At 46.3% G+C, this 13,970-nt stretch overlaps 1 protein-coding gene across 7 annotated transcripts in view; it reads right to left on the bottom strand.

The window, feature by feature from the left end:
- Positions 1 to 3,465: 3,465 nt before the first annotated feature.
- Positions 3,466 to 13,970, bottom strand: part of gabrr2a (gamma-aminobutyric acid type A receptor subunit rho2a) — a 67,033-nt gene continuing 56,528 nt past the window's right edge. For 5 of the 7 annotated variants that reach the window (XM_086183306.1, XM_086183309.1, XM_086183310.1 and 2 more), the window contains one exon: positions 9,383 to 11,307. In XM_086183306.1, the coding sequence (XP_086039432.1) occupies positions 10,972 to 11,307 (336 nt within the window). In that variant the 3' untranslated portion in view covers positions 9,383 to 10,971. Of the gene's footprint in view, positions 11,308 to 13,970 lie in introns of all 7 variants that reach the window. The other 2 variants (XM_086183304.1, XM_086183305.1) reach the window with 1 other exon arrangement.

The raw sequence follows: 13,970 nt of genomic DNA, 5'->3' as shown, positions 1-13,970 counted from the left end.
TGGATGGACTCCTGCGTTTTGGAACAGCCACACGTATGTTATAATTTCTTACAAAATAGAGGGAGGCGTTATCCTTCAGGTGCACCGTTATAATCAGAGTGGTTGCACAATGCAGCGCGGCAGCCAGCTGAGTTCAACGCCAGGAGAGGACGTCTGGTGGCTGCTGCCTTTCTTCTTTTTCTTCTTGAATTCAGCCACACGGTGATGTTCTACTTCACTGGCTTGTCTGTTCAGGTGACACTCATTCTTCTTCTGAAGTTCCACGCGGAACCGCTGAGATGCTGTCAGATGCTCCGGCATGTATGAGGCATCATCACATTGCTGGATCAGCTTCATGAGGTCTGCTGACAGTCTCACTGCTCACACATATTTCCAGCCTCTCATCTGGTTGTCATTTGCCTACAGCGCGCACACTCTCTCTCTCTCTCGCTCTCTCTCTCTCTCTCTCTCTCTCTCTCACACACACACACAAACTCACTCACAGGTGAAGTGCTCCAACCACTGAGTGTGAGCAGTGACATCATTCCTGCAGTAAAAGCAACAGGATGATCATCAACTCCCACCTCCAGCAGAGCTTTGACTGCACCCCGGGGGCAGTGAGGGACATTGAGTCAGAATGGACTGTGTTCAAGGGGCTGTTGTGAGCTGCAGGCTGGGGCCGGTCACGGCGGTAATCCCTGAACCCGCTGGTGGCAGCCGACCAGTACCGGCAGGCCAAGCGGTGTACAGCCATGGCAGTCGCCAAGGCAAAAGAGCTCCAGGGGTGGATGAGATCCTCCCTGGGTATCTCAGGCTCTGGATGTTGTAGGGCTGTCTTGGCTGACACGTCTCTGCAACATCGCGTGGACATCGGGGGCGGTGCCTTTGGAGTGACAGACCAGGGTGGTGGTCCCCATTTTTAAGAAAGGGGACCAGAGGGTGTGTTCCAACTATCGGGGAATCACACTCCTCAGCCTCCCTGGTAAGGTCTACTCCAGGGTACTGGAGAGGAGGGTCAGGGTGACAATTGAACCTCAGATTGAGGAGGAGCAGTGTGGTTTTTGTCACGATCGTAGAACCGTGGATCAGCTCTTCACCCTCACTAGGGTGCTGGGGGGGCATGGGAGTTTGCCCAACCAGTCCACATGTGTTTTGTGGATCTGGAGAAGGCTTATGACTGTGTTCCCAGGAGCACCCTGTGGGGGGTAATCCAGGAGTATGGGGTGGATGGCCCCTTACAAAGGGCCATTCAGTCTTTCTACCAGAGGAGTGAGAGTCTGGTCCGCGTTGCTGGCAGCAAGTCAGACTTGTTCCCAGGAGGGTTGGACTCCACCAAGGCTGCCCTTTGTCACCGGTTCTGTTCATAAATTTTATGGACAGAATTTCTAGGTGCAGCCGGGTGGTGGAGGGGTCGAGTTTGGTGGTGGGAGGATGTGGTCTCTGCTTTTTGGTGATGTGGTCCTCTTAGCTCCATCAGGCCACGACCTCCAGCTCTGGCTGGGACAGTTAGCAGCTGAATGGATGGAATATGAAAATGTCAGAAAACCCAGCATGTGGGCGGAGTAAACCCAGCAGAAGAGGTCATGTGATTTGCTTGGCTCAGTCCAACCAACCCAGCGCTGGACTTATTCATTGATCCTGCTGTTTCATCAGTGTAACATCGATTTATGTCATGTGAACTCAGATCATTATAACACACTAAAACACTTCACAATGCAAACAGCCACTCATGAATATTGATGTGCCCACAGAGAACTTCAACCACAGGGATCATGTTTAATAGGAAGAAGGAAAAATATTCAAGATGCACCAGTGAGACGATCTTGTCACCCATGATCCAACCTGTCCAGGAGACCCCACCTGTCAGTGAGGGCAGGGCACCAACACGGCTCAAGGCTATGAAACGTTACAAAGCCTAGGAATACTCGGGGGGGGGGGGGGCTTACATTTGGAAATTAGATTTATTTGTGTTCCATGTTAAGACAAACTTGTGACCTTGTCAGTCCAACATGTCAGTGCTAGATGCGTTGGTGTGTTGGAAGATGCAACACACCAGCAGCTTCATGTCAACGTTGTTTCATCTCGATCAGGATTTTGTCTCTGATCCAAGATCCATGGACAGTTAAACAACAAAACATTGATCTCATATGAAAACTGTCAAATCTGAGGCTTAAACTGGAAATGTCAGCTATAGATTTGAGCTGTGCAGTGCTGATGGATATTTGACTGCTACAGATGACGTCTTTGTGGTTGCAACTGGAGTGCGACAGGTCACTGCCCCCCTGCAGCTCTGTGCAGAACACACATCTTTCTGGACACTTTGCGACGACGCCGTTCCCAAAGGAAGGTTGCTGCTCTTGTTTTCCTCTTTGACCCTGAACACATCACTCCAAGTTCCTCCAGGAGCAGGTGACAGTGACAGCAGCGCCTCACAAAAGGGAATTCATGAGGAGAAGGTGGAGTATGGCAGTGCATTATCAAATTTTCATCACATATCCTGGGATTAAGAGGAGTGTTTCCTATTACCAGCTGCTTGCTGTCGCTGCCTGAGCGTCTTCACAGTCGCAGGTCTCATCAGAGGAACTGAAGTACCACACTGACTAGGAGGTCATTATTATTTTCAGGGGCTTTTTTCCTTTTTTGCAAAATGCTGATGTATTTAACAAAATTCTGTCTTCTGAAAGGTTGTTTTTGCCTGATGTGTAATTTCTGAAATATCAGGCTGATGCTTCTCTCCATATTTGGTTACACTTAACCTTTGTTAACACCCCCCCCCCAGCCTTTAAATAAGAGAAAGAGAAAAGTTGCCATCTAGATACTCTGTCATTTGACTTAAGGAAGAAAAGAAGCACTAATTTTCGGCAAAAGGCCTTTTTGGTCGAGCACCATCTCTTTCATAAGCACTTGAATTTACCGTGAAGGAGATGTGTGCAGCAGATAAGTTAACATTTATGTACAAGTTGCAGTTATTTCACTGTTAACAAACCATGACATAAGGTGGCATAATGACTCATTAGTGACAGTGGCATAGTGCATCATTGTGACTAGGATGAGCAGATGCAGGGGTCAGCCCTGTGGGTCGCGACCTGTCCAGGCCAAGACTGCGCCTTGTTCCCTGACCACCGCAACGACAAGTGCTATACGCCACGGATTGTTTACTCGTGTACTCACAGTGTCGTTGCGTTTGCCACTGTGATTGAAGAAGAGTCGTCAATACAGACTGTCAGGTCATAAAATTGTGTTTCATTTTGATAATAACAAGGAAGGAGCAGTGCAGCACAGCCTGATAACAATTGGATCAAATTCAAACTTTGAAGATTAGAATCTATCAGTCTGCTTGGCTATGAAATTACTAAAATGATACCGTGAAAGAAGTAAAAAAAATATAATGTTGACTACGCTGGTTTAAAGAAGCTTCCTGTCCATCAGAACACTCAACGTGAACCTGCACCAACCATGAGGTGTCTGGTTTACAGGGTGGCCGGCGTGTGTGAGACAGACAATCGTATCTGGTTTTTAAATATAAGTAGCATGACTGCATCACTCAAATGTAGTTGTGTGACATGCTGTTGAGTAAAAGAGTCTTCAGGCAGCAGGATAGAGGGGGGTAGTGCTGCAGGGTGTCCGCTCCTGTACAGGGCCTGGAGACCCTGCTCCAGGAGCTTTACTTAGACTTGCTTATAACATATATTTTATAAGAATGCTAGTTTGGTTCAGAAATTTCCTGGATAAAAGGCAGATTGTCTTAAGAATCAATCAATAAACCTATGATTGATAAAATAGCATTGGAAAACACTATCAAACATGATCATAATTCACTGCTTATCAACAGTTGAGTAACTAAGCTTAATTATCGATCTGTTATCAATTAGTAATGATTAGTGTCAAGTGCCTCAACCTGTTCTGATATCTGAGAGTCAAACATCATTTACACTCCACACATGGTCACAAACAGCAAACATGTTTCAGCTTTTCAGAAGTAGTGGTGAATTTGATCATTACGAACCTCATTCAGTATTAAAAGTTGGTGGACCATCAGCCAGTCAGGAGGGAGGCTTGGGCTTGCAGGTCTGGGGGCTATGGCCATCACTACCTGATGAAGTCAACTGTACTAAATGAACCGTGAACCATGGATCACCTTTATTTTGGGGATGAGGCTGAAACTGTACTCTACAACAGAAGGATCTTGGATAAGAGCCTGGATTCATCACCTTTCAAGTCATTGTAGCTTCTCTTCCTTCTGATGGCTAACAAGGACCACCACCAACAAATGATCACGAGCGAACACATCTTATTTTGTGTGACCCTCGTGTCACCAGAGGGCTTCTGTCAGTGGAACAGGTCCACTTCCATAGCTACACAGCCCGCTACACTCAGACACATTCAGTCCTCTCAACTTTTACCATTAAGCATTAGCACCACTCATATGAGTGTATTTTAGTTCAGTACAGTTTGGTTCACATGATCCCAGAGAGAATATAGAACCCACTTTCTGTCAAAAGAGAGTGATTTATGACCCTAATTAGTGTATCCGCACCCCTTCCACATTCCAGAGGGGTTGGGGGTGGGACTTCCGGTCTGTGTGTGTGTGTGTGTGTGTGTGTGTGTGTGTGTGTGTGTGTGTGTGTGTGTGCGTGCATCTGACATCATATGTGTGTGTGTGTGTGTGTGTGTGTGTGCGTGTGTGTGCTGACAATGACAGCTTGAATTATACCATAACATTGTCTCAGCCTATAGAATTACAAGGACCTTATGAGGTGGCGTTAGCCGAGATTATGTACTGTCACACGTGGAATAATATTATAAGACACTTACGACGTAATAGACCGTTCGAGACCCCAGCTCCCTCCCATTTATCAGAAAATTCCTACAGGGAATTATGAGAGCGTTGAAGTGGTGCTCAGGGAGATTAATGCTTTATTTAAGTTAACAAAAATTACTATAGTTTTATATTACAGTTCTATAAAGAAAAGAATCACTATAATAGGACCCGATAAATATTCTGTCAGGTTCAAGGCACCACTAGCCTACATGCTAGGATTTGAACCCGGTGAATGGGTGCGAACGGGCGGAAAACCAGTGTGCAAATATCCGTGTGATATTAACGGGGTCAGTATAATTTTGACGTCTATACGAATGTCGTGGAAGCGCAGCATGTCGGAGACGATGTTGTTCCCTTCTAAGAATCGTTAAAAAAGAAGGATCCTACGGGGATCTGATCACTTTCACCTACAATCGCTTCCGCTACGTTCCTGTCAATGAACAGCACATCCAGGATATCCAGATTGAGTTAACAACAGATTTAAACACCCCGGTCCGCTTCACATACGGGAAGACGGTTTGCAAGCTGTATAGAAGAGTATGTTCCATATTTTGGAGTAAGAGTTTTACGAAGAACGACTTTCCACTCCCACTTGCCCCCACAAGGAGTGCTGTGAACGGGAGTTGGAAGCTGGGATCAAAACACACTTCGTCCACGTTCCACCCCCAATGTTTTCTGTAAAAATGACTGTTTAGACAAGTGTGAAGATAGATTTTATTGACGTTGAACCCTTAATGAAAAGGATGATGGAAGATGAAGAATAAAGAAGCATTTATTGATATATCATATATGAATTATTAATAAATAATACACAATACAAAATTCAATTCAATTCCAAAATTCTTGTATTGCAAAGTCAACAGCTCATCAATGATTCAGTCCATCTGTACGGACAGAAATGCAGCGTATTTCACCCTTCTGCTAATAACCAAACGGTAACGTCCTGCCATCTGCAAGGAGACGCCTCTTATCAAAGACACTGCAAAGTTGATCACATGGCGTTTGTGAGCTCAAACCTCTTCATATTGCGTGTAATTTTATTGTATTCTGCTGGGATTTTGCGTTCTTTGTCAGGGTCTTGGAGATATCCCTCCACCAGGTCTGTGAGAGTGTCAAAGTTAATTTTACGCGTGTTCTCAAAATTCTGCATAATTCCTTTGGCACGTAACGTCACCTTACCGCGGTGTGTCAGATAGGCGTATGATTTCGGACCAGCAGCTGACCAGTTACAAATATAATCACCGTGGTCTAATTCCGACGTCAGATCCCCCAGGTAATTACTGAGAGGAGGGTTATATCGATCACCGGGGCTGGAGGTGTACACGACAGAATCGGTATCGCAGTACAGAACACGTCCTTGGAGCAAATCTAATTGCTTATATAGTTCGAGACGTGCGTAAGACTTTGTGAACGCGGGTAGAAAAATATTTGCGTTGCCGGGGGGTAGGACGCACTTCGAACTATACCGCCATTGAACGAGTGCAGCATCGTCATTTATGAAGTGAAACTGAGAAACGTCGTACTTGCTCGAAAAGAGAAATTCAAAGAACGTTCAGGGGTGCTCACCAGGCTGGTTGAGAGCTGGTTCGATCTCTGCGCCAGTTTTCCCCAGAGAGAATTTAGCAGAAGCTTAGCAATCTGTCTTTTTGCCGGATCGTAGACGATTTTCTGAGGGTCAAGTTTGATTCCCTGCTTCTCTTTATAATCTTCCATGGAAGCGCGTTCACCTGCAGGGTCTCTGACTCCTGAAGGGTAGCCTGACGCCTCTTGCTTCTTTTTAAGGAAAGTGTAGATGTATTCTTTAAACAGCTCGTCTGATTTCTCTTCAAAGTGCCACACCTCATAAACTTCAGCCAGGATATATCCTTTCCTCAATGCTTCAATTAGCTTGACCGTTACCCAGACCCCCTGAAGCGCCCTCTCTTCGACACTGTGTGCACAAGCAGTAGCCTGATTGTTCATGAACGACAGAGTGTGAAAATCAGTTTCCCTTTGTCATTTCTCATCGGCAGTACAGGGAAAAACAGTTTCTGTGGAGGATGAACCTTAGCATGAATCAGCCCGAAATAGTTTTCAACGTCATCAAAATCCTTTCTAATTATTTTCGAGGGGATAGTGGAAATGTGCATTTACAAAAGGATACAAGGAGGTGAAGTCAACGTAATTAATACGCTCCTCAGCTGCGGCGACGTGACGCAGACAGATGGCAGATGTGCGCCCGCCGTATAAGGGTCTAACGGGAGTGGTTCTTGAAACCTCTCTAGGAGACTTTTAACAGCTGGATTCGCTTTTTTCAAAAAATTCCAATCATGTTCCCACTTGACCACTACGGTTTGCACCTTGTAATCCGTTTTTAAGCGCTCTATCCTTTTCATGGTGTCAGAGTGCAGCTCGCTGAAACACACGCCTGACAGAGGAGATTCTTCGTGGGGGTTGAAACACACGGGACATCCGTGAAAATAGCAGCCTAGAAATTCAAAGACAATTTTCTGTCCATCTACGTCGGCACATCCATCAACAGAATAGCGGCCAAATTTCACCTCCCCGTCATTCAAAGCATGTCTTATTGAAATCCTGCGTGAGAAGGCTTCAAACTCCAGCGACTGTGTAGAGGCGTGTGAGAAAGCCTTGTGCTCGGTTTGGTTATTGTTTGGACAGGGGATTGCAATGGTTTGGGGTTTTAGGAAACGGCTTAGGAAAACTGCTAGCACTGCTGATGCAATTGTCACGCTATCAAACGGGTCACAGCCGGTTGTCTTTACAAATTCATCGCGGAAGTTGATTGCACCCTCAGCTAAGATTGGGACATCATTTTCACAATAAGCCACTAACTCCTGGTCGTAGTCGAATTCCAGATCTTTTACTGAGTGATACCAGTTAAAAAAATCCTGTCTGTTTGGGCGTCATCTCATTCGCCCCAAACATTGCTGGCGAGGGATGGGGACCTTTATACCCGTTTCTTGAGACGTCTGTGAACTTGTGCGGAAAGTAGCCTCTTTTAAGCTCTGTTTTACACCCTAATGCTGTAGGAAATTCTCGGAGCGTGATGGGGATGAAGGGGAATTGTCGATGAACTGAAGCTGATAGCCATTATCAGTGATCACAATTATTTTGCTCCCCTGAGCTTTGACAAAAGGAGACAATCGTTGAGTCACATAAGCGTTCAAAATGATATGATGATCAAAGCCTTTCCCGTAGTGTGAAATTAAAGTTGTATGTTTGTGTTGTTTTTGTCGGTAATGGAGAAGGAAACTTCCAGCGCAGTGAGGTCCTTCCCAGATCTCTCACTCCCCATTCAGTGCCTGAGCGACTACGAGCACAGGGATGTGAGATCCTGTGCTCTGGCTGGTCTCAAAATCAAAGAATACCATTTTTTTTATTGATGTCTTCTTCGTCCCGTTGTTTTTTTAGGTTGATGTAACGAAGATGTTTGGCGTCATTTCCTGTGCTTGATTCAGAGCTCTGGACCGAGGGGGCGTGCTCTAACATGTTCTCGGGTGGCGATGTTGTTTTAGGTTGTTTACAAATCCCACAGAGCCTGAAGGCGCAGCGATGCTTTTTTTTAGGGTCTTTGATGGACGTGTAGTAAGTCAATTTACATCGAGGAAATTTTTTATTGATCTGACAATTCCTGACCATCTTTCTGAGCCTCGGATGTCGTCTTAATTTTCTATGTCGTTTTTTATCCCGTAAAAATGATTATTGAGTAGAAGGAGGTAGCGCGTTGTCTCTTGAGGAGGCGTTCCTGTTTGAAATGTCAGCAGTTTTTTAGTTTCTATGTGGGAGGAGCGATAGAAGATGACTATTTTTGACCTTAAAAGCTCTTCAGATTTGCAAACGTCTTCAAATGTGGCGGCTGTGTCAACACTTAAACCAACTCTGGTGTGAATGTCACAGCCTGCACTCAGGGCGTCTGCAACTGTTAAATCAGGGTTGGTCAGTAACGCTAAACTTACACTCAGACATGTTTGATCGGTGGTAGGGACGACAAATAGATGTCTGCCTTTTCCTTATAATTTCATCCTCAAAAAGCGTTTCAACTCGTCTCGGACTCCCCCGCCCTGAGGTCTTACCACATTCACGATAAGCTCCAGCGTCCCATCGCTGAATACAGACATGTTACTTTGGACTAATCAGTCTAAGAGTTGCTGGAATTCAGACACAGCGCCGACTCCATAGCGCACGGTCATTGAGACATCGTCCTGGAGTCGACCGGCCCGTAGATTGACCTGGATGAGATCATTGCGCCGTGCGTTTGCTCTCCGAAGAAGCCTTGATAGCCGGTCCTCAAAACCATTTGTGACATTAAGATAAAACTCGCGAAAATTTGGAATATCGGATGGCGGAGGAAGCGGAGGAATGTGCCAAGCTCAACATTATTAAATCTTGCACGCTCTATGATCTGCACCCCGTCATCATCATCATCATCATCATCATCATCGTCATCATCATCACGCCCTGCTGCCGCTGCTGTGTCCATGTCCATACTGTCCATAGACGCTGATTGATTATTATCATTGTCATTCGTCCGAAGGCTGTGATCATCACTCTGTTCATGCTCATCGACCCCTCCCACCTCCTCCCTCCCCCTGTAGGTCTCTCTTGACCTGATCAAGGGCTTCGCTTCGGACTCCACGGTTCATCCACTTCATTGACACTCATAGCTTCGCCGCACTGACTGTCTGACGGGGTCCACACTTCATACTGGAGACTAAGCCTGCCGGTAGACGTCACGTCATCTTCATCCGTGCTTGAAGGATGTCTGTACCCGTCAAGAATATTGAGGAACGACCCTTCAGATGGAAGGAAAACTCCATCTCCCGTTTCTACAGTTTCCTGCTGACCCTGAGATCCTGTAGGGGAGAGGGAAGGTTGACTCTCGGCTCCAACCACTCTGTCGGTGTTCAACTCTGATACAAAGTGAAGTAGATGTCGCGGCAGTGGAGTGTCTCGTTCTGAGTCACACATTTTGGACAATTGGTCAAATGATAATCTTCAGACAGAGGTCGACTGCGCCGATGGCGGTGATGTTTCCCTCGTTGTTGTCCCCATGGCCTGTGCTGGTAGCCTACTTTGACCCGCTCGAGCCCACGTCTGCAGGAGCGTGAGTGAGAAGTGAGATCATCTACACCTTCCTCTGCAAATATAGTGCAACGGGTTCAACACCGCGTTCGCAGAGAGAACCACACACACACACACACACACACACACACTGAGGCCCCGAGACGACCCCTGAACTGATACCTCCATAAACAACGTGTGACACACACAAGAGTCTGAAACAGTATAAAAGGGCAAAAGGTCAACGTATTTTCTTCGAGTACTGACAACTTACAAGCGAACATCCAGTCATCTGATTTCAACATGATGTCTCTCTCACTCTCACACACACACACACACACACACACACACACACACACACACACACAAGCTAATTAGGGTCATAAATCACTCTCTTTTGACAGAAAGTGGGTTCTATATTCTCTTCCCAGTTACTGGATGGCTGGTGTTAGCGCCTAACTCAGAGCTGCTGGGCTACGAATGTTAACGTTCAATGCTACGTCATAAAAGATGGGCTTAACTCAGCACCTGCATGGGTAGAATGTGGCCCAAGTGGGACCCATCCAGCTCCCTTTACAGACCAAAAGTCACAAACTCCAGGAGCAGCAGTTTTGAAAAGCAGCAAACAGACCAAGAGAAGAGAGGGAGGCATTTAATGACTATGACCCTGCCAAGGAGGTCATGTGTTTGGCTGCAGGATGATGCTAAAACTATGAGGCCAAGTTACTTGGCGGAGGGTTGTAGTCTGGTTTGAGGAAAAATCCATTTTGGGGCAGATCAATTTATCAAAGCAAAAAAATGTCTACCTTTCTTCATTTTTGCAGAGTTCACCCTGGTGGCGGTGGTCTCCCCAATTCCCTCTAGTTTCCTTTATTTAACTTTAGTCTGGCTGACTGAACATTCACATTGCTGCAATAGTGTAACAAAATCAGAAATGGAATGAACAGATCAAGCCAAAAGTCTTGATGCTGAACTTGAAGTTAATGGATTGTTACAGGTTCAGTTCAGAGTCAATCCAGGAGCAAGACTGGTCTAAATAGTCCTACGAGTGTCCCGCTTTGAGACAGGGTTCAGTCTCTCTGGCCTCAGTCCTGATTCTGGAGTGAGTTTCAGCAGTAGACAGACCAGTAGATGAGGTTGAAGAAAATGTATGAGCCAGGAAAGAACATCCGAGAGTACTTGTCAATGGCATGTGTGTTCTGGATAATGTTAAGGGCACGCAGGCTCTTCTTCTTCTTGGTGGTGGTGGACTCGCTGCTGACAGACAAATGAACCACCATATGTTCAGGTTTCTCAGGGACCTCATGCATTTCCTCTTGCTCTTCCTCAGGCACCATGGGCTCCTCAGTGTAGCCAGCCAGGCTGTTGGTGTCCGCCTCACTGTAGGTGCCATCCAACATGGCCATAGTTCTGGTCTGGGAAATACCACAGGTGCAGGGCAATGACTGGCAGAGAAACAAAGAGCAGAGACATGAATACTAAAGAAAGTCTGAAGGAACTCAACAAGCCTTCGACACTCCCCCCTCCAGAGACAAGGAGCTCCAGCTTTTCTCTTCTCGAGCTGCTCATGAAGACACCCTTAGTAAGGGAACAAAATTTCACTTTGATTCTCTCAAGCTAAATAAAAGGATCGGAAGTTACAGAATAAGTCAAGTCAGGTTTATTAGTGTGTCACCAAACCCCAACCAAAGTTCTGTCCTGACTCTGTCCAAGTAGAGCAGGTCCAGCACCTCCCTCCTTCAATGAACCTCCACCCAACAATTCTCCATCAGCAGCACATCCTGCAACAGCAGCCACCAGAACCTTCCTTTACCAGCAGGAAGGTGGAGCAGATCCAGGATCAGTGGGGACGGAGAGAGAGCAGGAGAGCAGGACAGAGACAAAGACAGAGAATGGAGGAGGACAGAGAGACAGAAGGAAAGAGAGGGACAGAGATGAAGAGGGAGAGAAAGGAGGAGAGAGTGATGGACAGAGACAAAGACAGAGAATGGAGGAAGACAGAGAGACAGGAGGGGAGAGAGGGACAGAGATAAAGAGGGAAAGAAAGGAGAAGAGACTGATGGACAGAGACAAAGACAGAGAATGGAGGAAGACAGAGAGACAGAAGGAGAGAGAGGGACAGAGATGAAGAGGGAGAGAAAGGAGGAGAGACTGATGGACAGAGACAAAGACAGAGAATGGAGGAAGACAGAGAGACAGAAGGAAAGAGGGACAGAGATAAAGAGAGAGAGAAAGGAGGAGAGACTGATGGACGGAGACAAAGACAGAATGGAGGAAGACAGAGAGACAGAAGGAGGGAGAGAGGGACAGAGATAACGAGGGAGAGAAAGGAGGAGAGACTGATAGAGACAAAGACAGAGAATGGAGAAAGACAGAGGGACAGAAGGAAAGAGAGGGACAGAGATAAAGAGAGAAAGAAAGGAGGAGAGACTGATGGACGGACGGGGACGTGAGCAAGTGGAGCTACGGGTGGCAGCTGGAGCCTCTTCAGGTCTGGAGCCTCCTCTGGTTCTGGACCAGCTGGAGAGTCTTTAAGAAAGGCTAACAAGGGGAGAGAGTCTTGGAGCAGCTTAGTTGGGATGGGGTCTAGGAGACAGGTGGAGGTTTAGAGGAGGACATTTTTGTACTGAGCTCATGAAGGCTGATGGGAGAAAAACTATCCAACTGTGTGTGTGGTCCCCCAGCTGCCTCTAAGGTTCTTGGTTCTAGGAGCCATGTTGTCAGCTGATGGCAGCAGGAGAGGAAGTTTCTCTCTAGTCAGGAGAATTTTGTCATTAAAGAAGTCCATGAACTCTTTGCTGCCCAGGGAAACAGGACTACTTGGTTCAGTAGAGCTGTGGCTCTCTGTCAGTCTGGCTCCAGGACTGAAGAGGAACCTGGGTTGTTCTTGTGTTCCTCTATTAGTGCTGAGTAGTTGGCTGCTCTGGTTCTACCAAGGGCTTTCTTCTAGGTTCTAAGGCCATCGTACCAGACTACATGTGACTCCTCCAGTTTGGAGCAGCGCCATCTTCTCTCCAGTTTCTGGTTTCTTGTTGAAGCTGTCAGGTTCCAGAACCGTACCAAGGTGCTTGTTTCCTTGGATTCATAGTTTCATTTAAGGACTGGAACCTGTCATTGGCATTAAAGGAACCACACTAAATTGGTTTTAGTCATATTTACTAGGTCCATCGCAGTTGGTACTCGTTAATGATGGTTCCTCTGAAACCATTACAGTCAGTTCTGGTGTTCAATGATCAGGAAAACCTCCATGTTGTTGTTGTGTAACCAACTGTACCACTCTCTGCTCCCTTAAATTCCCCCCACAAAGATAAATAATGTTTTCTGAATCTGAATAGTAATGTGTTTAGTAATAAATCCCAAACCAGAAGAAGTTTCCATTCATCTGAAAGCCTGATTCTCAGTTTGTCTCCTCCAGCCTGGAAACTCTCCAGCCTCTCTGATTGATGATTGAGGACCGTCCTCCTGGTCCTGACTCTGGATTCTGATCTGAATTCTCAGAGTTTCTATCAGTTTAGTTCTAAATCAGATCAAGTCATGATTGGAGGAGACTTCAGTATTCATGAGGATGTTGATAACCACAGTCTGGTACTGCATTTCTCTCTCTCCTAGACTCAACTGGTGTCCATCAGTCTGTCCATGAACCCCCTCACTGTCACAACCACACCTCCACCTCCTCCTAACATGTGGAACTGAAGCTGAACATCTGGTTGTGTTTCCACAGAACGCTTTTATCAGACCACCAATCAATCACTTTGGAATTTGGACTGATCAACTACACTCCACTCAGGAAAACTGTAGTTTCCAGATGTTTGTCTGATCAGGCCACAGCGGGATTTAAGGAAGTGGTTCCATTGGTGCTAAATTTAGTGTCATGTCCCACTGTAACAGAGGGCGCTGTTGTCCACCCTCGTCCCTCCCAAACTGATCATTTTATCCATAGAGCAGCAGCACTTTAGCAACAACTCTGGACTCTACTGGCCCACTAAAACAGAAAACTATGAATCCAAGGAAACAAGCACCTTGGTACGGTTCTGGAACCTGACAGAGTCAACAAGAAACCGGAAACCACACTAAACTGGTTCAGGTCATATTTACTAGGTCATCTCAG

Source organism: Aulostomus chinensis, chromosome 17 (genome assembly GCF_037954235.1).
Source record: "Aulostomus chinensis isolate RoL2024-O1b breed Wild chromosome 17, RoL_Achi_v1.0, whole genome shotgun sequence".
Taxonomy (NCBI): domain Eukaryota; kingdom Metazoa; phylum Chordata; class Actinopteri; order Syngnathiformes; family Aulostomidae; genus Aulostomus; species Aulostomus chinensis.
This window is presented reverse-complemented; position numbering and strand designations above follow the sequence as displayed.